Source organism: Pleurodeles waltl, chromosome 12 (assembly GCF_031143425.1).
Source record: "Pleurodeles waltl isolate 20211129_DDA chromosome 12, aPleWal1.hap1.20221129, whole genome shotgun sequence".
Taxonomy (NCBI): Eukaryota; Metazoa; Chordata; class Amphibia; order Caudata; family Salamandridae; genus Pleurodeles; species Pleurodeles waltl.
In genome coordinates, this window is record NC_090451.1 from 566,573,698 (window position 1) to 566,600,720 (window position 27,023).

Sequence of the window (27,023 nt, forward strand, 5' to 3'; positions counted from 1 at the left end):
TGATACCTCCCCAGATACTGGCATGCTGTCTCCCCATACTGTGAGTATGGAGGAGGGTGCTTCATATACAGTGGTGGTGCGGAGAGCTGCCTTCGGTGGCAGTCAGGGCTAACCTCCTAACAGAGGTGCTTCAGCCTGGCGCTTCATCCTCTGAACCCCTGCTTCCCTTTAAATAAGCCCTTACAGACGTCCTTCTGGGTACTTGGTCCAAACCCAGCACAGGGGTGCCTGTGAACAAGACTATTGCCTGCTGCCATTGTCCTGCCCCAGGTGACTACGTTTTCCTAACGCGACAAGCCACCATTTAGAGCTTGGTTATCCAAGCCTCCACTTCCTATGGCGTGTTCCCATCCGCAACCCTTGATAGGGAATCAAAGAGGCTGGATAGACTTGGGAAGTAGATGTTTTCTTCCGCCAGCCTGGCATTGCGGTCTGTGAACACTGCACTCCTTTTGGGCCATTATTCCCACATGCTGTGAGATGCAGGTGCTCAAGTGCTGCCCCACCGGTCCAGGATGAGGCCCGGGCTGTACTTTCCCAAGGAGTTGCTGATGGGAGAGACGCAGCAAAGTTCACAATCCAAAGTAGATTGGATACCACCAACTCACTGGGCAGAGTGTTTGCATTGACGGTGGCTCTGAGGTGCCGCAACTGGTTGAGGACGTCTGGCTCTTTGGGGGATGTCCAAGCCACCCTTAAGCTCTTTGATGGCATCCTTCTTTTCGGAGACAAAGCAAACTCGGCGCTCAAGCACTTTAAGGATTCTTGTGCAACAGCCAGGTCCTTGGACCTCGCAGCAGCCCCTCGCCTACCTCAGTCTGCTTTTCACCCTTTTCGTGGCTATAGAAGGGGCATCCAACCACGTCCATTCCCTTCCAGCCATTATGCTGTGCATTCTGCCCAGCCTCTGCATGGCAGTGGACGTGGGTATACGGTTCTCCTGGATCAGGGAGAAGCAGTCCACTGATGCCCCCCGCTACTGCCTCCAAACCTTCCTAATCTGACACTTCACTACCAGGGACCAGCCAGAGGCAGGATCCGTCATCACCTGCCTAGTTAGCAGTCCATCATGTTGCAGAGGTAGGTTTTACAGATATTCCGAAGGAGCCACTTCCTCCCCTTCGCGACTACCCCTCCATCCATGCCACCATCCTAGGATTGAATGATGGAGGATCACGTGGCACTTCTCAGAGAGGAAGTTATGTCTCTCTTGGCCAAGGAAGCCATGGAGAGGGTCCCTGTGCCAGACGTAGGTTATGGTTGTTATTCCTGCTGGTTTCTGTCGCCCAAAAAGGACAAGATGATAGATCATGAATGGCGTATCCTTCTGGAGGTGGCGTCAGGTCTCTTTCAACAATGGGGAGAGCCTTGGTTAGATCTGTTCACCTCTGCAGAGAAAATGTAATGTCAGCTGTTTTGCGCGGTTGAGTTTCCAAGGCGGCACTCACACAGCAACGCTTTTCTTCTTAAGTGAAACTCAGGCCTCTCATAAATGCCTGTCTCCCAATACCACCTCTGCTCAGAGTTCTCAAGAAGATCAAGAACGAACAGGCCCAAGTAATTCTTGTGGCTCCGGACTGGGCATGAAGAGTATGGTATCCCGAGCTTCTAGGCATGGCCATCAATCTTTTACTCAGACTGCCTCTCCCGAAGCATCTTCTGTCACAGCAGCAGGGGATGGGTCTTCACCTGAACCTGTCCAGTCTCCCCTTGATGTGTGAAGATTGAGCAGCAGCAGTTGACAGCTTTCTGTCTTCCGCCCAAAGTCTGTAATGTTATCTTGGCAGCCAGGCATCCCCTCACCCAAACAGTATACACCTTTTGTTGGCACAAATTTGTGGCATGGTGTACCAACAAGTCTGTTGATCCCCTTTCTGCACCTCCTGTCTGAGGTTCTTTTGTTTGTACTTTCTCTTGCCCAGCAGTGTTCTACTTTTGGCACCCTTAAAGGTTATCTGTCTGCTATTTCTGCTTTCCTCAGACTACCAGACCAACCCTCCTTCTTTACATCTCCCATTGTTGGGTGATTCCTCAAGGGTCTGACCCACATGTTTCTGCCTACCCCGTTCATAATGCCTCAGTGGGATTTCAGATTGGTTCTCACTTACCTCATGTGTGCTCTCTTTGAGGCCCTTCATATTTGTCCTCTTTGGCTTCTCACTTTAAAGACAGCCTGTCTGGTAGCCATCACCTGTGTTTGTAGAGTAAATGAGCTGCAAGCTCTTACTTCAAAGCCACCCTTTTTCTGTCCATCCTGACAAAGTGGTGCTTTGTACCAAGGCCTCATTCCTCCATAAAGTGGTTACGCCCTTTCATGTAGGCCAATCCATCACCTTGCCTACTTTTTATGCACTCCCACATCCTTCTCGTCTGGATCAAAAAAGAGCATTGCCGTTCTACCTCAACCATAACAAAGACTTCTGGGTGGACGATCAACTCTTTGTTAGTTATGTGGGTGCGAAGAAAGGTCGGGCGGTGCAGAAAAGGACCATCTCTAGTTGGGTTGTTCTCTGCATCAAAATGTGCTATGCTTTGGCTAAGAAGCAGCCCCCTGAGGGTTTGTGTGCTCACTCCACCGGAGCAACTCCCACAACCAGCGTTAGCACGCAGAGTTCCAGTCCTTGACATCTGCCAGGCAGCAACGTGGGTGTCCCTGCACACGTTCACTAAACACTACTACCTGAAAAGTCAGGTACACAGGGATGGCTACTTTGGCTGATCAGTCCTGCAGGACTTCTTAGTGTGATCTTGGTTTGCAGACCCACCTCAGGGGACGGTATTGCTTGGGTATGTATTCTATGATAAGCAATCTGCAACTAGAGATCTCTATGAGATGAACAAGTTACTTTCCTTCTGTAACATATTATCTGGTAGAGACATAATCTAGTTGCAGATTCCATACCGACCCACCCATCCTTCCTGTTCTGCGAACTGATTTCTATGGACAGGGACTCCCTTTCAGGGCCCTAAATCTGGCGCACCAATGTTAGTGTTCTTCGTGGTTCCACGCTTCTGGTGTAGAGCATTGTGAAAATAAACTGACGTCAGCATGCCGGGGTGGTGCCTTTATACAACCGCGATGTCATCACGGAAACCACAGCGCCAATGAAGGATGCGGAGTTGACCAACGCCACCTAAGGGCGTGCAAGGGTACTGCTCGAAGGAAAATCTCCAGTCTGGTGCCTGGGTGAAATTCTAAGGTAAGGAATCTGCAAGTAGAATATGTCTCTACCAGATCATTTGTTACCGAAGGTAAGTAACTTGCTCATTAAAAATAACTTGAGACAATCACTATTATTGAAAATTGGAGTGTGTGAATTTATGAAATATACATTTCTTTTTAATATTGATGACTTTTTGACAAGGTCAGTAGGTCTGCTTCATTTACGTTGATGTGCTATCCCATTCATAAAGCTAATAGGCCCAGAAACTACTAGTTTGGTATTTTGAGCCTTTGAGAAGGCCAGTAGGTCTGCTTTTCGTAAAACAATAGTTTTAATATGGTCCTTAACCCTCCTTGGTGTAGCTGCTAGGTCCCATTTTGGATTGTTAGCCTTATGGCACCCTTACATAAGTGACTTCTTTTGTCACAGTTAATAGGGCCAGTGGATTATGGTTGCTTTCCACCAGGACAATTCCCTGAAAATCAGCCACTAAGACCCATAACGTTCCTATATGCAATACAGTAAAACATTAAGGGAGGTGAGTGGCGCAGTCCAGCCACCTCCACTTCTCATGGATCTGGAATAACTGTCAAATAACTGTGCACTACCACTGGCTAAAAACAAGGGTTGGAGCTGGTCTAAGCAATCCTTGTTCTGTGAACTTCAGCTTTTTTGAGATAGGCTGCATTGGCATTTTGAAAGAGCAATACAAATCAGCCAGCCAAAAGGAATTCCAACTGAATCTTCCTCCTGAACTCCCCGCTCCCCACAAAAAGATCCCCAGCCTTTAAATGCACAAATCCCCCTCTCATCTCTCAAATTGAGACACCAAAAACTGCAAATGAATAGGCAATCAACAGTATACTACCAGAGGCAGAAATGTGTTTTGATGGTTCTAGCGTTCTGTAAATGTCTATCATTCCCACAGACATGGATGTCCACCACTATATATACACTCGCTGAAGTGACAGGATTGTTCCCCTAGAGCGGCTTTTGCCAGACTGGGAGTGTAGTTCCTCCAGGTACGGTTCCCAATCAAGTATTAATGCTGGCCTGGTTGTAGTGTTGGCTAGGCGCAAAGATGAGTCAGCCTTAGCATATGCATATAGATCACCCCACCAATGTCCCAAATCTGGAACGGGGGAGGCTATCCAGTTCATGCGTTTTGTATCTTGGCAAAAGCCAAGTCTTTGAACTTGCTAGCCTATCTGCCCACCTTAGATCTTGTCATGAAGCCGAGGAAACAGATTTTGTGTTGACACAGGTCACATCTCCTGGTCGTTTCTGAGAGCCATGCTGTGAGATCGTCCCGCCAAGGCCCAATGATCCTTCAGAAATGAACTATATGCCCAAATATAGCACCTGTCTGGTTACATTAGGGACACATCATAGGCATCTAGGGATACAGAACTTGAAGACACTAAGGTGTAAGATATGGGCTGTAGCCCTAGATGAATTGGATAAGTTTGAGCCGGGCATTTATCGAGACATGCTGTACAAAATGTATGGCCTGACTTTATTCAGGGTCTGCCAGGGAACCACCCAATTCATTGTCCTACTTAGTTTTCTGAGACATCAATGGCTTGAGTCTGGTGGCTCTGATGGTTCGATAAGCCAACGTAATGAAGTGTCTGCTATTCCCCAGCGTACTTTGCACCTGAGTGAAGAATCCAGAGGGGGCTCATCTGCCCCTCTCCCCGCCCCACTCCCCACCACCCATATCGGTGCTGTGTTCATCAGAAACTTTCATGAGCGTATTGGAGTTCAGCAAAGGGCATAAGGTGACCTGCATCGGACAGGGCTCACAGTGACTATTATTCTCAAATAAGTATAGAAAGCAAGACATGGACTTCTGCAGCTTGAGCAGATAATTATTAAGGCATGAGCAAATTGGGCAGTTGCACAGGGTCCCCACCTTCCAAGTTGCCCCCTGGAAAGTGGCTGAGGCAGTCAGGAGGTTGCCTTACTAAGCATAAACAATGGATTATTTTGTAATTTGACAATTGGGCATGCTCGCTCTGACCAACTTTAACCCTAGTGTGTTTAGGCAGTTTCTGGCAATTAAAAGGAATCTTTATCCTTCTACCTCTCTTTCTGCCTCTACCTGCTCCTTTTCTCTTCCTCAACCTCTCTCTCTCTTTCTCTACGTCCACCTCTCAATATCTCTGGTTCAACATCACTGGTCATTATTCCCCTCATCTTTGTTTCTCTACCTCCTTCCCGTATATGTACTCTCACCCCTCTCTTTATACTCTTCTCTCTGCCTCACAACTGTCTTTGCTTGATATCTTTTTACACTTCTAATTATGACCTTCTCTCTGCCTCATTCCTCGTTGAACCTTGCATCTTCTCACTACTTTTCCTGTCTTTCTATACCTCTCTATAACTCACCTCTTCTGTTTCTACTTACGTCATCTCATTATATAATCACTCCTTTCTCTCTCTACTTTTCCTTTACACTGCCTCTATCTAACTCCAAAACCTCACCAGTCACTCTACCACTGTTGGGAGTATCCCCTGCAGTATATATGGGTGTGTTCCACTGCGTAAAGTGCCCAACTGTATGTATTTCTGATAACTTGGCTTTTATTTTCACGCTTGTGTCATGCTGATCAGGCTTGTGCACAGTCTCAGGCCTGTTCCTGACTATGTGAGATCCTGTCCCTCTTCTTTGACTTTGAGGGATGCATCAAGTATGCCTTCTTTATGGGTATAGGCTACTGCCCTTCTCCTTGATAAAGAACACAATGCAGTGGTAGCAGCATGCCGTATATTTATAAGAAATCAGTAGCATGGCCAGACTTTTTGTCTCTCAGAACCCTACCATCACAGTTACGTAAAGTTTCTTTGATATATGTAGGACTTTTTGCTAGCATGCTTGTTTTTATGTCAAGCACATGCACATGTGCAGTGTGTGTAACATGTGGTCATACATTGTGTGTGTGACTGAGCCTGAGTAATGGTGGCAAGTGGTACCCATTTTGGATGCCCCTATTCTGTCATTGTACAAGATGAAGGGTTACAACTGTGCTCTCTGACAGTGGAAATGTATTACCTGCATTCCTGTAGCTGAAGGAAGGAGATCCTGACACTGAAATGAGTGAAATGGAGACATGGTTACCCATAGAAATTCTTTGAAGCCTTTTGTTAGCAAGGAGCTGCTGGCTATTCTTCCTGAGCACTGCCATTGGGTGGATAATAGGGGTGAGGAGTGGGACTGCAATCTCTGTTGTGAGAGTTAAGGAATTCCTATTTGAGGCCTCCCCTTTGTGTCTAGCTCTGATTACTTCTTTAGTTTGGGAGATTACACCCGGGTGCAGCCTGGGACAGTAACATGTGGAACACATCGCACTGTATAGTATGAAAGTAGACTGTGGTTAAAAGTTCCTTCTTATACCAGGATTGGGAAAGACCACCTTATGGGTGGTGGTGGGTGGAGGCTTTGTGAGGGTATGAGTAGGGCTGTTTTTAATTATATTCAGTGGCATCTTGCAGGCCAGGTGATTGTAGCCAAGCATGTGTGTTTATGAAGCAACAGTTAAACTGAATAAACCTATTTTCATCTAAAAGTTTTAAAATATAAGCACTGGGTTTGACATTGGAGTTTCTGTTTCTCTTGATTGTTGAGTGCTGAGCTCGAACACCCCACATTAATTCCGAGAGAATCCTGTGTCTGCTTGCCCTCGCTTTCCTGAGAGTTAAGTGCAGAATGGGTTTATTTAGCATAGTTTGCAGAGCCATAATAGAACATGTCATTTGCTTTGCATTTTTCGTGTTTTTGAACCATTCATAGCATTCTTTTTTTAATTAAAAATGCACAGCTGTCTCATTATTTTATTGTATATGTTTCTTATATAGTGATGCTTTGGTATAGTGATAGTGCATCAATAGCTCATATGTTATGTTGTCATGAGGACCTCTAGGATCCGGACTGGTCACCCCTGTTTTAGCTTTGTTTTAGTTTTCATACTTTATTCATTTTAGGAAGGCTATTTTTAGCAATGATGTTTACATATTTTTATCAGCTGGCTTTTATTTTAGGAAAGCGAGGAACAAGCTGCTTGTTGAGTTAGCCTTTGCACAACATATAATAAGTACTTTCTGTCCAAGGCCCACTGTCCAACATTGTACAAGATATGCTGGTTTGTGTTGCCCGTTCTGTTACCTAATCATAGCATAGCATCGGAATTGTACTTCCAACACAGTATGGTTTATTTTATAAACAATGCACTGACCCAGAGGGGGCAGAGGGTATTCTGGCCACAACTGTCCTGGGACACAGCTTGGCTGAAGCTGATCTACCAACCTCCTAAGATGATTGCCATCTGCAACACACTATTACAAGGTATGAGGTTGGGGCTAATCCCCTAGGTCAGGCCAGGCAGAAGGGTACACCGGCTATGCTCTCGGCATAGACATAGGTTTAGGTAGGAACCTCTAAAACATCTTGAAATACATACATCATGGTTGGATTTTTTATATTCTTTATTATGTTCGTAATGCTGATAACTTTTTGCTTTATTTTATCTGCCTAATTATCGCAGCTCACTCTTTATATGCCAGGTTACGATTGTTCTAGTAAATGTATTAAAAACTTAGCTTTCATCTTTGCTGTCTTGCCTTGGCATGAATAAGTAAGAACCCGAAAGGGGTAAGACCTGTTTCCACGGCTTCCCTGGTGAGTCGGAGTGTCATATTCAGGTTGCCATAATCACCATCTACTCCGGTGGGTTGGGGGTTTGGGTAAGGCACTGTGAGCTAGCCACGAGTTAGGCTGACAGTCACTAATTGTGTGGATAGACTTAGGGCCTGATTTAGATCTTGATGGAGGGGACTACTCCATCACAAACGTGACGGATATCTCGTCCGATGTTTTAAGATCCCATTATGTCCTTTGAAGCTTATAATATGGGGGGCATTATCTGTCATGTTTGTGACTGATTATTACATTCCCCAATATCCAAATCAGGCCCTTAGTCTCCCACACGTTGCTGTTCTGCCGTCCAAAACATGCAGTCCTGTTACCTAAGTAGGATACTCTTAACAACAATGTGTCATTCTGCAGTTGCTACCATACAAAACAACATGTCATTTTTACAACATGGACAGAGTCAGCTTGGATCTATAATGCAGCTGAGTTGGACATTACAGGTTCAAAAATCTAACCATGTGTCCTAGAAACACATGAACTCAAAATTCCTGCCCTTCAGTTTAACATGCAAGCAACAGATAATGGCAAAGAAGGATGCAACATACACAATGTATAATATAGAAAAGTTAGAAAAGTTGCCTTTCACAATGGCTGAAACACCATCAGCACTGTGGTTAGTACATGGAGTAATCTCCTTGGCACTGTCAATGTTTCAGTTCACATTGTATTTGAAACATATTCCGCTAGGTAGGTTTGAAACGTTAGGGGAGAATTTTATACATGAGGTGTGGAATCTGCCTTTCAATTACAATTTATGAGCTGGGAAAAGAAAGTGTTTCTTAGTGGAAGTGATTGTGAAACTTCTGTAAGCTACTCAATGATTTTTTAACAGTTGACATTGCACAGCGTATGTAACACGTCAGTAGCTGACTTAGCTTGTTACTTGAAGTGAGCTCCCATTCCCTTGATTTGTCCACTGTTTCAGTTACTTTCAAATGGAAGTTACTTAATGTTGAGTGATCAAGACTGCTGTGAAATAAGATCAGGTGTCCAACATGTGATTTCTGTTTCTCAAAAAGTGGCCTGCTGTGGCAATGTGTTATTCCCCCGATGCATGAGATTAGGGTAGTGAGTTTGTGGCTTTCTGTTTCAATCTTTAATGTTAACTTTCACAAACTGAGCCGACCAAAAACGATATTGTTTAAAAAACATGTGGTGCTTACATCTGCCTGTGAAACATTCAAATTGCAAGTGGTGAGGTCATCTGCAGAGATACAGTGGCTTTTACATACCAACTTTCTAAGGCACTTTGGTGAACTTGTGAGCCACATTTTTAATCCTTTCAACACCGCTGCTCTTGTGCACTTTTTAAAGTGATTGGATCTGGTTTTGTCAGTCCTTTCCAGATTGTCTTTGGAGTGATACCACTATTTATACACACACCCTGTTTTCAAGTGGTTTTGGAGGCATACCACTTGTATTGGCATAATTGGTGGTATTTTGCTATTACTATTTTTGCTCCCCAATGGATGTTAACTTTCAAAGCTGAATGGTGGTGGAACTACAGCATGTCCAGCTGTGTCATGAACGCATGATACAGCACTAGGGAATATCTTTGTTATATGAACTAAACAACAACTGGTCTTTGCCTTTTCAACCAGTATGGTTCTAATGCGTGAAGCTTGTGTTCTGTTTTCCTTGGTGCCCTTTCGAGTGCTCACTGGATGTGTGTCTTTCACAGCCATCTGTACTATCTACAGACATCTTGGGATGTTCCCATTGAGGGTTCATTTCTGGGGGAGTCCCATGAAACTAGAGTTGCTTCAAGATGCCTTTTATGAGCCATCCTGCATGGATATGGACGCTACAGCTCCAATTATGATTTGGCCTAGCTCAACAGCTATGGGCATGTGGACTCCACGGATGTGTTAGTTGACATCATGGCTGCCTCTGATGGCTTTTAAATTCAGCCTTTGTTTTTAGGAAAATTATCATTTTTATTGGCTCCTTTTTTAATTGTTTGCTCTGCTTGCTGATATGAGCATTTTATTGCCTTTAGGATTTTTAGACATTTTATTACTTCTAGTATTGTGGATGGGTTTTTAGAATGTGTCTTCTATAAATAGCAAAGGGAGGGTGTTGTGAGGACGTCTAGGACCCTAGTTTGTCACCCATGTCTTAGCTTTGGTTTAGTGTTCATATTTTATTCATCTTTCAAGGCTGCTTTTAGCGATGATCTTTAAATATTTCTATGAGCTGGCTGTGATTCTAGGACGAGGGACAAGCTGCTTGCTTCGTTAGCCTTTCCACAACATATAATCAGTGCTTTCTGTCCAAGGATAAAGGACACTGTACACAATATGCTGGTTTGTGTTGCCCTTTTAGGAAACAGCATCTACCACTTACACATATCATTGCATCAGAAATGTACTTCCAACACAGTATGGTTCATTATATAAACAGTGTACTGACCCAGAGGGAGCAGAGGGCGTTCCGGCCATGACTGTACTGGACCACGCGCTGTGTGACATGCAGCTTGGCTGTTCTACCAGCTTTCTGAAAGGACTGCCATCTACACAACAGGGAGTCTCCAGACACTATCTCCAAGTATGAGGCTGGGGCTAAAGTGCTTTGAGTTTCACTGTTTCACAGATAGTAAAAGTTGTGAAACAGGATTTATTTGTGGTTTGGAATCTCTGTCAATTAAAGCTGCATTTTCGAGCACGATATACTTATGTTTTTTTTGTGTATTATGTGTTAATCCACAAAATTTCTGCTAATTTTTTTTTATAAAGTAATTTTGATTGTTTTGGGAAAAAAGAAAATTCCAACCAAGTGGACATACACAACTGCATAAAACAATTAATACAATTAAAACAGTTAAAACAGTTAATGCTTCAGTACTCTCAACCCAATCCCATCTAGAGCTCAGTGTGTCGTGTCTGCGCCTCAAAGTGGTAGACAATACCCTGGTCTCAGGCTCGTATTAAGGTATACAAGTAATGGAGCGGAAACCTGACACAGGAATATTCCTGTTGCGTCTCTATAACAAGTGCCCCCACGAAGCGCAGGGCCCTGCTTCGTATTAGTCCCCCGTCAAGGCTTCCCACTTCCCCCATATTTTGTCATGTTTACTTGGGCATCCCCTAGCCTCGTATACCAGTTTCTCACGTTGTGCACACCAGTCCATCCCTCGACTCCATTTAGATAAAGATGGTGCTACTCCCGCTTTCCAATCTGTCATAATGTCTCTCTTAGCCACTAGGCATGCCACACCTAAAAAAACCCGGTCTGCTCTCCTCATGTCCACATCTCCCATTACCCCGAGTAGAAGTGGGAGCGGCGTGCAGAGCACCTCTTCCTGCAGGGCCCTAGAGATCTGCTGAGTGATTGCCTTCCAGTAAGTCTCTATGATCGGGCATTCCCATACCATATGGAAGAAATCAGCTCCTGGGTAGGGACACCGGGGGCACCCGGCCGTGGGGCGAAGGCCCGCTTTGTGCAACCTTGCAGGGGTAAGGCATGCCGTGTGGAGGTAGAAGGATTGCAGGAGGCGAAATCGGGTCGACATCGTTAAGGTCCGGGGTGCCATAAGTGCCTCCCTCCATTCCTCCTCCTCTATTGGTCCCACCCATTCCTCCCATCTGCGGCGAAGTCCCTCTAGGGGACCAGAGGAGTTGGCTATCAGTGAACGGTATACCTGGGAAACTCCGCCTCTACCCAAGCCACCCATTAATACCCTTGCTTCCATGGGACTGTACTCAGGGACGTGATCCCCATTCGCGTATGTGTCAGCAAAGCTTGGCGGAGTTGAAGGTATTTGTGAAATTGTGTTTTGTTTAAGGAGAAGAGTCCCTGAAGCTCCTTGAATGACCACATATGTGATTCCCCCCCCCCCCCCCCCCCCCCCCAGACGTCTCCCATTGTAGAGATTCCTATGTTGTCCCATTTCTGGAACCCCTTCAGGCCCGATACTTCAGCAAGGAACCTCCTGTGCCACAACGGGGTCTGTTGGGTGAAGCGATTCCACCAGCCTGTTACTTTCTGGGCATTTTGCCACCCCATCAAGTCCACTTTCGTCACCTCAGGGATAGTCCGAGGAATCGGGCAGCCATAGAGAGCGTCGAAGACCCGGGGGTAGCCCATGGTGTGGAGTTCGAGTCGGTACGCAGGATCCAACCAGCCTCCCCCCACCCAGTCGTTGATGACGAGCAGATGAGTTGCAAGGTGGTAGTAGTAAATGTTGGACATCCCCAACCCTCCGTCGTAGACATCTCTCTGGCAAGTAGTGAGGGCCAGTCTGGGTCGGGTACCCTTCCACAAGAAAAAGCGGATCATTGAGTCAAGTTCTTTAAACCATCTCTTGGGGACTGGGTATGGGAAGTTCTGCAGTAGATAAAGGAGCCTAGGAAGAACCATCATTTTAAAGAGTGCTATTCTCCTAAGCAGGTTAAGTGGCAGGGTTTGCCAACGCTGAAGGTCGCCTTTGTTCCTGGTAGTAAGGGGTGTAACGTTAAGTTCCCATGCCAACTCCGGGATGAGAGCGATGTGGACCCCCAAGTATTTGAAACTATTTTGTCTAATGGGATTGTTCTGTTGCCAGTCAATACTATCTCTCGAGGGATGCAGGGGGACCAGCAGAGATTTACGGGGGTTTAGTATGAGGCCTGAGGCCTCTAAGAAGAGGTCCAGGATCTGTAGAATACGTGGGCCACTTGTAGCAGGGTTGGCTATGTATAGGAGAACATCGTGGGCGTAGAGTGCCACTTGGTCCTCCGATCTGGTGGGCCAAGAGCATCCCTCAACCAAGGGGTCCTCTCTGAGCAATTTTGCCAGGGGCTCTATCACGAGCGCAAAGTGCCATGACCAATAGGGAATGGGTCGGATATAGCTCCGTTCACCTGCACCCTGGCCTTTGGATGTGACTATAGTAACCCCACCAGTTTTCGGAATTTAGGGCCAATCCCGTTTCTCTGCAGGACTTGATCCAGGTAGGACCAGTACACGGTGTCAAAAGCTTTTTCGAAGTCAAGCAAGAGTAGAGCCTTTGGGGATTGAGTCAAGACTCCACGGTGCGCCAGGGCCAAGTGCAATCGTCTGATACAATGTCTAGTGCTTTGGGAGGGCATAAAGCCACATTGGTCGGGATGGACCAGCGACGGGAGCACAGTCCTCAATCTAGTGGCGAGGATAGAGGACAGTATTTTAACTTCGGTATTTAGGAGTAATATGGGCCGGTAGTCTGAACAATGCCGCGACGGGGGTTGTGTTTTGGGGATTACTGTGATTGTGGCTTGGTCGATTGAAATAGGGAATCGACTGTTGCTCTCCGCTTCAATGTACATGTTGAGGAGGTGAGGACCTAGTATGTCACTGCACTTACTGTACAATTCTGCTGGGAAGCCGTCAGGGCCTGGGGTCTTGCCCGAGGCCAAGGTGGCTATTGCTCCCGTGACTTCCTCTAAAGTTATTGATTCTTCCAAGCTATCTCGAACTACCTGGGAGGACTTGGGGAGGGCAATGTCGTTGAGGAGTGGGGACTCCTTCTCTACCTGAGGTCGGGGACGTTCTTCGTATAGTTGTGCGTAGTAAGAAGCAAAACTTTGTGCAATATCTCTAGGTGTCGTAGCAAGGATCTCCTCCTCATCCACGATTTCTGAAACAACCCTATTAGCCATTGGTCGTGTGGCCAGCCAGTGTAGGAGTTTCCCATTCCTGTCCCCCCAGCCATATACTCGAGCAGCCGAAGCCCTCCAGGCGTGTTTGGCGGACTCTAAGACCAGGATTTTAATTTCCTCGCGCACCTTCATGAGTTGCCGCATGCAGGTGGCCGAGGGAGAAGCGGAGTGCCGGTGCTCAAGGCGCAATGCCTGGGCCTCTAGTACTGTTACTTGGGAGTTTCGCGTGCGTTCACATATGCGAAGGAGGTGCTTGGCGTGTCCCCTAATTGTCACCTTACATGCGGCCCAGATCGTGCCCGAGGATTGCACCGATCCTAGGTTCTCTTCAAAGTATTGTGTGAGATGACTTCTGATTGCTATTTTGTATTCTTCATCTTGTAAATACCATGCGTTCAAGCGCCATACCGGGCGGCAAAAGGGATCTGCGCCACCCAATCGGATTTGAATTGGTGCGTGGTCGGAAACCCAGCAGTGGAGGATCTCAGCCCCAGTGATATTGATAATGTCTATCGCGGGTGCAAACACAAGATCAATTCTAGCATGTGTCTTATGGGCTGCTGAGGTATGCGTGTACTGTCTTGCTCTAGGGTGCCGGGTTCTCCAGACCTCACATAGGCCGAGGCCCTCAGCCCAGCCACTCAGAGTTCTAGCACGACCAGATTGCCAGATCGTGGCGCCTCCGGACACATCTAATTCAGGGTCTAGAACTGTGTTGAAATCTCCTCCTACGAGTGTGGTACCCTGAGGGAGTCCAGCCACTACCTGTCGGAGAGAAGTCAGAAAAGCATCGAACCCTGTTAGGGGGGCATATGCACATATGAGGTTGAGTGGTTGGCCATGTAGCGAGCCGGATACTGTAACATATCTACCCTGCGGGTCGGTTTGCGTGGCTATGACCACCATGGGCAATGTACGATGAAGTAGTATAGCTACACCCCGATGGAACCTCTAGAGAACCCTGAGTGATAAACCTTGTCATATCCTCCCCTCGTGAGCATAGGACATCGAGTCCCAAGCAGGTGCGTCTCCTGCAACAACACCACCGAAGGGGTGTACCTACGAACGGTATTATATACAGCCGACCTCTTAATCTTGTCCAAGAGGCCGTTTACATTCCATGATATTATCTTTGTCAGTGAGGGCCACGTGTGAGAGAGATAGGTATGTTTATGTGCCTGGTGTCTACTTGTGGGTAGCGGGTCAATCGCCTCCGAGCAAGAAAATAAAAAGGCAAAAAAGTAAATGAAACTTACGAAACCATTGTTATGGAACTTCAATGTAAACTTGCCCCCCCCAACCTCCCCCCCCCCCCCTCATACTTCAACCCGGGAAGCATCTGTCGCCCAATTACCCAACCTTAACAATACAGCCAGATGGACAGACGTTGGAGTGGAGTGGTGGACCCCTCCATTTAGGCGGATCATCTGCAATTTGTGAACGGAAAACCAAACCGAATGTAGCGTGCGGCGGCCAGGTCATCGTTTTCGGATGGGTTTTCATTTGGCCTGGCTGCCGGGTCAGTACAGAACTAATTGAAGGTTCAGGTGGCACGGAACAGGTCTCGTATAGTACCCTAACCAATTGTTGGGGACTGGCTCAAGCGGTATCCGTCCGCTATTCGATTCGAGTCCCTGTCCTCCAGCCGGCAGCCGGGATCTCCTCGGGCCCAAGGCTAGGATCACAGTCTTTGTCTTCACATACAAGACCTCCAGGGCCTCTTCGACCACCAAGCCTGGATCTAGTGCGTTTTCGGCCCTTTCGCTGTTCCCTCTGGGAGGGCCGCTGGCTCCCGGAGGGATCTTCAACCAGTCTTCGAGAACCCCCTCGGGGTCCAAGACCCTCTTCGGTCAACCAGTCCCAGGCCTCCTCTGGAGAGTCAAAGAAGTACCCCTTCCCGGCCATATTGACTTTTAGGCGTGTAGGGAATAGGAGCATATATGAAAGCTGCATGTCTCTGAGTTTCTGTTTTACCTGATCATAGGATCTACGCCGGCTCTGGACCTCACAAGTGTAGTCCGGAAACACCAGGATCTTGTTGTTTTCCCAGCTGAGGTCGGCTGAGCGTCTGGCCTCCCTGAGGACTCCGTCTCGGTCTTTAAAGTTCAAGAAACGTGCAATCATCGGCCTTCGAGGGCCGTCTGTTCAATTGCAAACCAAGGCGAGAGGACTTGTTCCGGCATCTAGGACCTGATCCAGTGCTCGAGGAACTCAGAGGCTTTATTGTCTTCTGCTCCTTCCGGGAATCCTATGAAGCGCAGATTATTGCGTCTTGACCGGTTTTCTGCATCTTCGGCGCAACGGTGTTGCTCCCCTGTACGAATCTGCAGCTGGGTCACTTTAGTTCTAAGGTCGGCTAGTTCGTCTTCCACCTGAGAGACACGGGTCTCTACTTCTGTAATACGACCCACTGCGTTTCAGAGGTCCTGACAGATGAGGCCCACATCCTCGCGTACCTCTCCTATTTTGGTTTCCACAGCCAGTTGCGATGACTGGATAGCCAGTAGGATTGCATTCACTCCGTCTGGCGCATGGCATCCAGTGGGGGCCTCACCGTCACCTCGGGAAGTTGCTGGGGAGGTAAACTGGTCGATTTTCTGCTGGGAGGCTGGAGGTTGTGTGTTTGCTCTGTCTTTCCCCATTTTGCCACTGAAATGCTTCCTGTACTTCTTTATACCGTGTGGGGTTAACGAAAGCCAAGTCTCCAGCACCTGGTAGCCCCTGAGGTCAAGTCCAATGGGGGGTGTTTCAAGGGCGCAGCCGCTATTATCTGCCCGGTCTCCTATTTTTCGGGACGGGAGATACTCTCCATCTCATCCGCTTTTCTTGTGCGCCTGCTCCGCTTCTCCAGGTCTCCTCTCCTTCAGGCGAGCATCTATGTACACGTTTTTACGAAAGGTCGGGTGCGGGATGGTTTTCTGTGCTTTTAAACAAATCGGTCCTCTGATCGTTGAGGCCGGAGAGGAGACATTATCAGTGTGCCGAGCGTCTAGGAGGCACCGCAATAAACATTATTTTGAGGCCTTTATCCCAAGCCTCTGTCCGTGCCAGGCACTGTGGGTTCGCGCCCCGCACCCCAGTCAAGTCGCCGGAGCCCTTCGCACCTCCGGGTTGCCCCTGTATCTGCCGGGCCCCCAGCGCGCGCGCCCGGGCGAGCCCGACACCATCGGGGCAGATCTTCTTCCGGCTCTGTCCACCCACAGCTACTCCTGTGGGGAGCCGCGCTTCTCTGGGTAATCCAGCGCCTGGCTGCCTTTACCACCCGGCCCGGGGGACAGGCCCAGGTGGAGGGCTGTCGCCTAGCCGGGCCGCCTGCCCTCACCTCTTTTTTGCTCCTTTTGCAGGTCGATGGGGACCACCGAGGGCCCAGGCCGCTCCGGCCCCGATAAGCCACCGCCTCCGTCGGTCCACTGCGGTGCCCGCAGCAGCCGAGTCGGTCGCCTCCTCTCTCGCTCTGGCCCTGCGCGGCACAGCCCCAGAGGGGAGCGAGGTGTCGAGCCTCTCTTACTCCCTCTATCGGGGCTTCCATACACCCGATAGAGGATTCAGCGCCGTCGCGGGGCCACGTCAGGCCGCCACGGGCCACACCACCATTTTGGTCCCTGGTTCAATCGGACCTCGGTCGGATCCAGACCTCGTTTCTCTCCGCTCCTCGGCTCCCTGGGTTCCTCAAGGGATTAGGAACATACCAGGGCCGATGGACGGTTGTGTAAAGTGGGTATAGGGTCGGCTTCCTCGGCGGATGACGGAGGGGTCCAGAGCACTCTCAGAGTGCGGCCGCCATCTTGGCGCCCGAAGCCACGCCCCAATTTCTGCTAAATTACCATTACAATCTCATTCATAGAGTAGGAGTAACTTGCTGGCTAGACACTATATTACACATAGAATGTTGTTGCAAGACAAATTTAAATCCAAACGCAAAAATAAATGTTTCTCATAACACCTTGTTCAGGCTTTCTTTTTGTAGTATTTGGCTGACAGATGCCTGGCAGCTTGAGTTTTTAGTTGTCTTTGGGTGCGCCAGTTTCTAAACATTTAACGTATAATTGAATATCGTTTGGCACCACAACTGCTTGAATAAACTGAAAGTGAGTAATGCATTCTAAGATGATCCAATTAAAGGGCTACCCAAAAAATGTCTTAAGGTCAGAAGGCAAAGAAAGTTGGCCCACCCCAGCCCTATTTGGCTTCTGAGGCACCTGCCTTCAACAAAACTGACACACCTGCTCTGTTCACAGCTTAAGCCAGTGTTTCATGAGCTTTCCCCACCCATAGCTGGCGTAAGGCTGATATCTACAGGTCTTCGCTGAATGTGCTTACAGTGTTTCCCTGGAAGGTGGGGAGAGGAAGCAAGACAGAGAGGGTACATGGTTTGAGAGCATGAGATGTCATGTTGCCAGGCTGTGTCACCATGACTTCAAAGATTAGATAGAGGTCAGTACACCACCTAGAAACAGGACACCTCTTGTAGATGACCAACACACATGAACTACTGGCAAAGGCAGTTAAGCTGCAAATGAAACAGCATGCATATGTAGGAGCCTAGTTCCCAGCTGTAGGCTGATAAAGTAATTCTCAGGTGTCTTCAGAAGTAAAGAAAAATATATCCACCCAGATGTGTCTTGCCCATCTGTGACACTAGCTGAGGCAGTGCAGCAAGGAGTACAACAGCAGCAGCAGAAGAGCTTATCAGCAGTGTGCGGCCTGAGTCTCACTTTTATGGCTCTACCCTTCCCTTAGCTGGAATTAAGGATGCATGTCTGAACCGAGCCTCTTGTGACAGTGGACACTGGTCACAGCAGGCTTTGTCAACCCACACAAAGGGAGTCTTCTCTCCCTCCCTCACCCAAGATCATCCTCACGCATTCAAAGGGGTGGGAAGGGGGATTGAAAGCAAGGCATACTTTGGCAAAACAGAGTTCTGGACACCATATTTGTTTGAAATTCTGTCTTTATTTCATATACAAAATGTGACACAAATCAGCCAGCACATGTTTTGTGACATAAAGTCAATAATTCGGGGCTCATTGATATTTCTTAATTAACACATAGTTTTAATGTGTATTTAGTAGCCACAGAGAGGTTCATAATAAAACTAAGACTGAGGGAACTAATGGGTCCCTAATATGCAGGGAATTATAGGGTTGGAGTCTAAGGGTGCAGGAACCAATAAGGACAGGAAAGAGGAGACATGGCAGGATGCAGGAGAGTTGGCAACCAGTGGAGACTAGGAAAGAGGAGGAGCGGAAGAATGCTGGGGGAACCAGTGTCTATAAAAGCCAATGAGGGTTCAGTAAGTGATAATGGGAACAGTACCAATTTGTACCTGGGAAAACTCTACGTTTCAGGCATATGCGTGGAATGGAGAGGGAGGAGGACTCATGCAGAATTGGAACAGTACTAATCCTTTTCTGGTAAACCTCTTTGTTTTAGGTGAATTCATGTCCTGCCCAGAAAGAAAGACCAAGAGTACCACCTGAGTCTAATTAAACTGTTGGAAGAGAGACCAGATAGTGGAATGGGGGATATGACACCTTGAAGACTACTGACATAACTAACCGTTAGGATCTAGAGTAACCTTTGAGACAGAAGTCTCTTTTTAATTCATAACATTTAATAATGAATAGTTTATATCTTGTGGGTTACTCCAAGAGGAAATTTGGATAAATATTTACTTTACATATTGAATAAAATCATATTCAGTTATAAAATACATTGTGTGTACTGGGCGATTCTTTACACATATATAAACATGTATAAGAGTTGTGTTTTATCTCCCTACCCTTTTGTCATATTGTTTACACTCTATCCTTTCTAGTACCATTATTTTTTTTGTCCCTCTTTTCCCTTATTACTTAGGCACCGTCCTTTTTAATTATGAATGAACACAAAAAACAAACGGAAAGAATCTTCCAGTAAAGGCCCCTTCACCAATTGGCTTTTTTAGATGAGCTCTTTTCAGCCACTGATTGCCTGATGTGTCCTTCTCTTTTAATCCGCCCATGCAATCTCATATATGTTTACATTTTCTCCAGTGCAGTCTTGCCTAAGAAGACTCCATGAGACAATTATCAGTCCTGTCAGCCTTTCCGCCCTCCCTATGAATTGACTCTTTTATGGGCTTGAAGCTGGATCAAGAGGTACCTCTGATAATGGCGTGTGGTAGTGAACCATTGTGAAAGAATCTGCAGATATTTTCAATATTACATTTTCAGATGTGACTGGCTAACAGGCACCTTTACCTTCTCTAGCCATGCTGCACAGGTTTTTCAAATTCCAGCACAAAGCGCTAATTTAGTACCAGTGATGAGTAAACCTATAAACGCGGGGCTTCTTCACTGCTTCTTCTAGATATTGCAGAAAGCACACTCAGAGGATCATGATCGTATTTATTTAGGCCATAGATGGGAAGTGTAAATCATTAAACTAGAAATGTGAATCTTCACATTTGTGTTGAAATCACACATTCTACATTTGTAGGGTTTTTTCCGTTGTTCCTTTACACTTTCAACAAAGGGATGGTAAAGGGACTGCCTTGTTCTTAATTCTCTGGTATTCTGAGATTGAGAGGACAGTGGATTTTGTTTCAGTGAAAGATATCTTGTGGAACATCTAGGCCAAAGGTTCTGCAGCCTGGTAGAGCAAGGACGTGTGTTTGACTGAAGAGGGACGTCATGTAATGGCTTGCAGTACTACTCCTTTGTGAAAGAATCTTCAAGTACTTTTGTCTCACTCCAACGGGGTATTTAGTAATGGTTTGCGGTACAGCAGTTCATGCAATCGTTTTCTGAGTTTGTAATCTTTCCATTGCCCAGCTGTTAAAAGAACTTTGCCCTCCTTGATAAGATTATACATGATGAGTGCACTGGATCAACAGGGACCGCAATGTCTAAGAATCGTTTAAGCCTGGACTCTGCACACGCTCAGATGTTGAACAGGGAACCTGGGGGCTGACCGAACTACACCTCCCAGGTGTCTTTACTGCAGGAGGCCGCCACAGCCATTCTGTTCACTCCCAGAGTTGCATAAAGTTCCTACCGCACCCCCCCCCCCTGCACGGGATGCTCAGTTGTTGAACAGGGGACCTGGGGGCCGACCAAACTGCATCTTCCAGGTGTCTTTATGGTAAGAGGCCACCACAGCCATTCTGTTCATGCCCGGAGGCGCATAAAGCTCCTACTGTACCCCTGCTGCGCAAGAGTGGGCCCGTCTGGGCCCAGCCGGTCTAGGCTGGGATGGGCTGGGCCTGCCCTTTAGGCTCTTGACCACGAGCCCCAGTCTCCAAATACTGTTGTGCGGGCTTACACCATAGAAGGGTGAATCAAGAGGAGCGAAGTAAGTGATACTGTTGTCAAATTGTCACTCCTGATAACCTCCTTCTTTTCCCCCCTGGGGCGGAGGTCCCTGATTGTTATTTACAGGCGTTAACCTTTTCCTGTGGGATTTTGTGTCAGCACCCATTGTGGACATGGGCAACCGTAAAGCTGGAAGTCAGAAGTAAGCCCCCGAAACAACTTACTCCACCATTGACTCCTTCCTAGTTTGGGCGGTGGGGGTTATCACCAAGGAGATAGACCTGGCAGAGAGGTGCTTATCCCTGGGGGTGTCTGGGCTTAGTGAAGCTGCCGGGATGCCCCCTAGCCAAGTGGATTTAGTTATTGAATTGGACCATGCTTTGGACACCGACGAAGGGAGACGTGGTGACGAGCCTTTAGGACCTATGGATCATGTTGCCACTGCTTCTATATCAGCTACTCATTCACCTGCTGCCCAAAGAAAGAGACATTGTAGAAAGGGGGCTGCTGGTGATTTGGGTCCCCCTGCCCTAGCCAACCCTGAAGATGAATCCTGAAATAATCTTTTATCTGTTATCAGTGGCTTGGTCATGCCACTTAAAGACAAGTTGGACAAACTAGAAGGGGAGGTAGGGAAGATCATTGCTTTGTGCCAGAAGTTTGCCTTGCTCACTTTGGCCCCTAACTGTTCAGCAGGCGTGTTACAAAATGGGAAAGGCTCTATTGCAACCGCGCAGGTCGTAGATACTGCAGCTGGTAAAATTGAGGGGGCCAGACATCGGGCAGCTAATGGAGGAGTGTGAAGTAGGACAAACCACAGGGCAGTGTATGACTTATAGCGAAAAGCTGACGGCCGGCAGTGGACAGTTCAAGATCTAGTGTAATTCCCACTGAGCGTACCTCACTGCTGCCTCGCAACATTCAGACGACTGGGCCTGTCGCCAATCCCCCCCTTGGGGGAACCAACTACCATTGATTTACTACCAGCTTGTTGCCTTTATGTAATTGTTATGGTTAATGTTCCCTCTTTGCAGCCAGGTCAGATTGAATCCCCTGAAACTCTGAACAGTAAGGTTATGCATGGCCCTAAATAATATATTCTCACCTGATATTGCATATCAAATTCTTTTAACCAGGAGAGTCGGGTGGGTTGTCCCTCTAGTGAAAAACGTTGGGAATGACTGTGTAATTGTTAACTTTCGGAGCCCTAGATTTGTGACGGAAATTCTATCCAGGTCAGTCCCATGTCCACCATGTGGCACATCTCTGTTACTGTTCCCCTTGGGTTTCTGTTACCGGCACCAGCAATCCCCGCAATCCCTGGACCCATCTCCGCATCGAGCCATTCACCATTCCATCTGTGCCCATAACTAATAGGTATCAGGTTTTGAGCTCACCTTCAGACGACAACTGACAAAGCCATAGTGGTAAGGTGGATAAAAAAGTGGAGGGGTTTACTACTGAGGGGCTTATAAGGGGTGGTATAATGTCTAGCGGTCATGGAAGTGCCCCCACAGTTCCTCCGGGATTAGCTGAGGCAGCTAGTACGACATGTATGAATAGCATTGTTGCGAAAGCAATAGGGGGGCATTTGCGTACCATTAGTCTGTCTGAGTTGGTATCTGGGGCAGCGAGTGTAGGAAGAGTAAGGATGGGAGCTATATTTGCCATGTGGAATGTACGAGTCCTCTGTAATAAGTTAGGGACAGAGGAGTGGTGTAATTTCGTTAATGATCTTGATATCATCTATACCCAAGAGACGTGGTGTGTTGCCTCTGTACATGTACAAGGATTGACCTCACACTTCTTGTGTGTCACCGCTTCCCAGTTAGGGAGGGCCAAGGGCAGGCTCCAGGTACTTATCTCTAACAAACTTCCTGTAGTAGTTAAAAGGTCATCTTGGTTGGGCCCTGTCTCTCAATTGCTGTGTCTAACTTCCAGGAGTATGGTGGATGTGGTGTTAATTTCTATAATAATGCCTTCAATTCCACTCGTAGCAGAGTAGCCCATGCATTGGACCATGGATTGCATAAATTCTTGTGCTCAATCCATTCAACCTTTATCATATTGTGGGCCGGAGATTATAACATTCAACCTGTTTTGCTCCAGCATCCCAGGTCTGTGGGCTCAGTAGTCAGGATGGGGAGGGCTACCATCATTTTTGCCACAGCGACTATGGAGATGTTCTAAATTCAATCTTATCTAAATATGATTTGCTGTTATTGAGACGTAAACATGGGGTTAAAGGGGAAGTGATCCCATCCTTTAAGGGTAATAACTCCTCATCTCTTATAGATCACGTCCTAGTGTCTTCAGCCGCCATTAAAGTGTTTGACACTCCCTATATTGTTCGATCCTCGTTGAGTGACCATGACCCTATTATCCTACCGTCCTTACTCTGGGGACCAAAGCGCAAGTTTTGTACCACAATGCGGCAGGTTGATGCATATAGGGCTCATGGGGTGAGATTAAAATGGAGAGAAAGGGACCCAGATGGTCCACTACAGAAGACTGTGCAGAGGTGTCTGCATGAGTTTAATTATTGTTTGCAAAACAAAATTTACCCTATAAGGTTGCTTAGCTGCTTCAACCATGTTATTTCCTGTATTAAGGTTCTTTTGACACGTCAACCAAAAGTGAGGCAGCCTGAGAGGAAAAGAGGATGGTTTGATCATGTATGTACAAAAGCCCTGGGGGGACTTAAGTCAGCTCTCCACATCTCCCCTAGAGACCCTGTGGCTATTAGGACATTACGCAGTAAATATAGGAAAGCCCTGGAGGGAAGAAAGAAGTTGCTGCGGGAGGAGGTATGGTCAAAACGGGCTTTTCCTGCAAAAATGAACAATAATAAAATGTTCTGGGAAACAGTAAATTAACCCTTTTTGTCTAAAGAGGCGTTCCCTAAGGTTCCAGCATTTCCTGCTCGGCTTGGGTGTCCCACTTCTCCATAGTCTTTAAACAAAAGAGAGGGGTGACTGGCATACCTGGGTACGAGGATCTGAGGTATGGGAACCCCATTCATCTATATATCACCATTGAGGAGGTTCTCCTGGCTATCTCTGCTAGCCCTGGGGTCGGGCCCCCAGTCCTGATGGGGTACCTGTGGATGTTTTTAAATCAAATATTAATCTCTGGGGCCCAATCCTTACCAGGGCGTTTAATGCAGCTGTGACTGGAGAGATCCCATTATCATGGACCTTCTCCACCATTGCACCAATATACAAAAAGGGAGATAAATCAGTCCCTAAAAACTCATCTATGAAAATACTATGCAGGCTTTTATTAACAAGGGTTGATGAGAGGGTATTGGACAATAACATTCTATCTCCTGTCCAATTTGGCTTTAGAAAAGGATTAGGAACCATTGAGCATTGTGTAAACGTAGACTTGCTGATTGGAAAATATGAGGGCTAAATCAGGAGCTTTATACCTCTGTTTTGTGGATCTCAGCAATGCCTTCAATTTAGTAGAGCATGCCATTTTGTGGCCTACAATGCTGGAACTGGGTCCCCTGAGGGAAATCATTGGCTTTCTTGCCTGCTTGACATGCAACATGCAAAGTCAATTTTGGTCTAAAGGGAGAATATACCCCTCCTTTTAAGGTCAGGAGAGGTATCCGCCAAGGTTGTGTCCTCTCCCCGTTACTATTTTCTCTATTTATTAACAGGGTGGATAATTTCTTGCAGACAATTCAAGCAGATCCGCCACATGTGGCAGGGCGCCCTATACCTGTGTTAGTATATGCAGATGATACCTTCCTGATTTCTAGGACTCAGCTGGTATTCCAGAAACTAACTAATGGCTTTGAAGAATTCATGACTTTAAAGGGTATAATGATTAATAAATCTAAACCTTTTTTGATGGTTTGTGGCCAAAAAGGCCAGAAATGTAGATTTTTTTAAAATTCAGAACACATCAAATTACCACTGTTAATTTCTTCAGTTATCTGGGGGTCCTAGGAACAGCACATTTACAGGGGCAGAAATAAAATGTGTAGAAGCCGATGTGGCATCTTCAGATTTGCCAGCAAACTCGATAGTTGTCCTATAAGAGCTATGATAGATATCTATAGGGCCAGAGTTATACCTGTGGCCGCCTATAGGGCTTGGGTTTGGGGTTACACTAAGAGAACACCTCTGCAAACGGAGGAAAACTGTTTTCTAGAACGGTTGCTATGTCTACCTACTTCGGCATTGAATTGGAGTATACTTCAGGAGGTGGGCCTTCAGTATTTGGAGGATGTGTTGCAGATGAGCCCTCTGTTATCATGGCACAACATCTGGGCCAAAGACGAATCTGCTTTTACTAAACAACTTATCTTTTATTGTTTAAAATTGGAAAATGCCTCCCATATCTCCTGACTTGCTTACACTGATTCTTCCTTCAATACTATGTTCAACATATCTATAAAATCGGACCCGTAAAGTGTTTTGACACTTTAAAACAAATTAATCAAGGATACGTTCCTGCAATATAGGTTAGACAACAGTAGAGCCACCGAAATGATGAAACCTACAGTTGGTGTATATATGTCCCTTTCACCGAGGAAAGCAGTAAAGGCTATTTATCTAGTGTCACTAACATGCAACACCTTTTCATTTTGATTTTCACTGGGAATGGCACATCACCTATTAGCCTTCCCTAAAATGAGGTCTTGTCCTACTGAAACGGTTCGTTGCCCTTGTGATGGGTCCAGCAAACAGAGCACTTTGCACTTTATGTTGTTTTGTACATTTTATGTACAACTTAGGATACTTTATCTGAAACGTTTTTTTATTGCTCAGAATATAAGAATCCATCTGGCTGCACTGGAATTTTTATTTGATTTAAATAATCCTCACCTGTGCTTCAAGGTGGCGCTATATATTTTGAATGCTATTTATGTAAGGAAAAGGCTTATTTTTTAGATACGTATAGACCGGATATGAGCAATTGCATGTGTTGCGTTCTGTTTTTTTTATTTTTTTTTAACTATTTATGAAGATTGATATTACCATTGTGCTTGTATATAATGATTTATTTATGTACTTTTATGGCTATTCTGTATTTGCTGAATAAAGTTTATAAACCGAAACCAAGATTTCTGAAGGAGTGATAGTGTGGCATTCCATGAATGAATCAGTACCTTTACTATAATATAACATAAGATGGTCTGTATTTTTATGGTCATGGCAGACACTGACAAATGTAAAACTTTTCTGTGGGTTATCATAGCATATTCAGACATGCATGTTCCATAAAGTATCAATTCCCGAAAAACTCTCTTTACCATGTGCTTTATTTTCAGTGCAGCAGTCAAGCCGAGCTTTTTTTGTGTGTGCTTCAAGAATGTGCTTACATATACAAACATCATTTGTGCATGCTTCTACGTGTGTGTTTAAGCACATTAAAGCCAAATATATTTAATCTGCTAACGCTTGTTTACTTTGTCATAATTTCTTATAAAGTTAATAATATAATGAATACTCGAGTTGTGATCCATCTTAGATGTCTTTCTTTGCTCATGCCAGTACTTAAAAACGTTCAATATCTTAATCTTGGTCAGTGTCACATATGATTTTCCATGTCCATGAAAAAATAGCTTAGCCTCCCACAAGGGTTGACAGCAGCTTCCCTTTCGCTGTCCAGTCCTCAGTGCTTTGAAAATATGTTCTTTCTACAGAAAATCCAAACTATGATTCCTACAGATGAAGAGAAGCAGAAGATTCAGGAAGCTCAGCTTGCCAATCCTGATGTGCCTCTTGGAAGCGCTGAACAGTTCCTAATAACTTTGTCTTCCATCACCGGTCTCTCAGCACGCCTTCAACTCTGGGCTTTCAAACTGGACTATGAAAATATGGAGAAGGTATGTACAGTACAAGAAATGTTCAACTGTTCAGTGACTCTTATTAGAGAATGGGATTTTAATAGTTCATGTCTTGACATACTACTCGATATGAACATCTGTGTGTGTTAAAAATACATATCTTATAACAATTCACCCAACCTACTCTTCAACTCCACGTTATCGTAATTAAGAACCTTTTTTTTTTTTTTTTTTTTTACTTTTTCTCTTGGGAATTGCAATTAACACACTTTCATTTGGAAAATGGAAATCTTGTGTGTATTTTCTCAAATACAGAAGTAAGGTAAAACAATGTAAAGAAGCACAGATGTGGAGAAAAATAACTGTTTGTGTTGTCATGGTGGCCAGGTAGTGACTGCTGGTGTTATTGGTCATCTGTGTTTAGTGGTC

At 46.1% G+C, this 27,023-nt stretch overlaps 1 protein-coding gene across 1 annotated transcript in view; it reads left to right on the top strand.

The window, feature by feature from the left end:
- Positions 1-27,023, top strand: part of LOC138268219 (FH1/FH2 domain-containing protein 1-like) — a 1,001,023-nt gene that overhangs the window by 528,670 nt on the left and 445,330 nt on the right. The window contains exon 16 of the mRNA XM_069217669.1: positions 26,451-26,633. Within this exon, the coding sequence (XP_069073770.1) occupies positions 26,451-26,633 (183 nt within the window). The remainder of the gene's footprint in view (positions 1-26,450; positions 26,634-27,023) is intronic.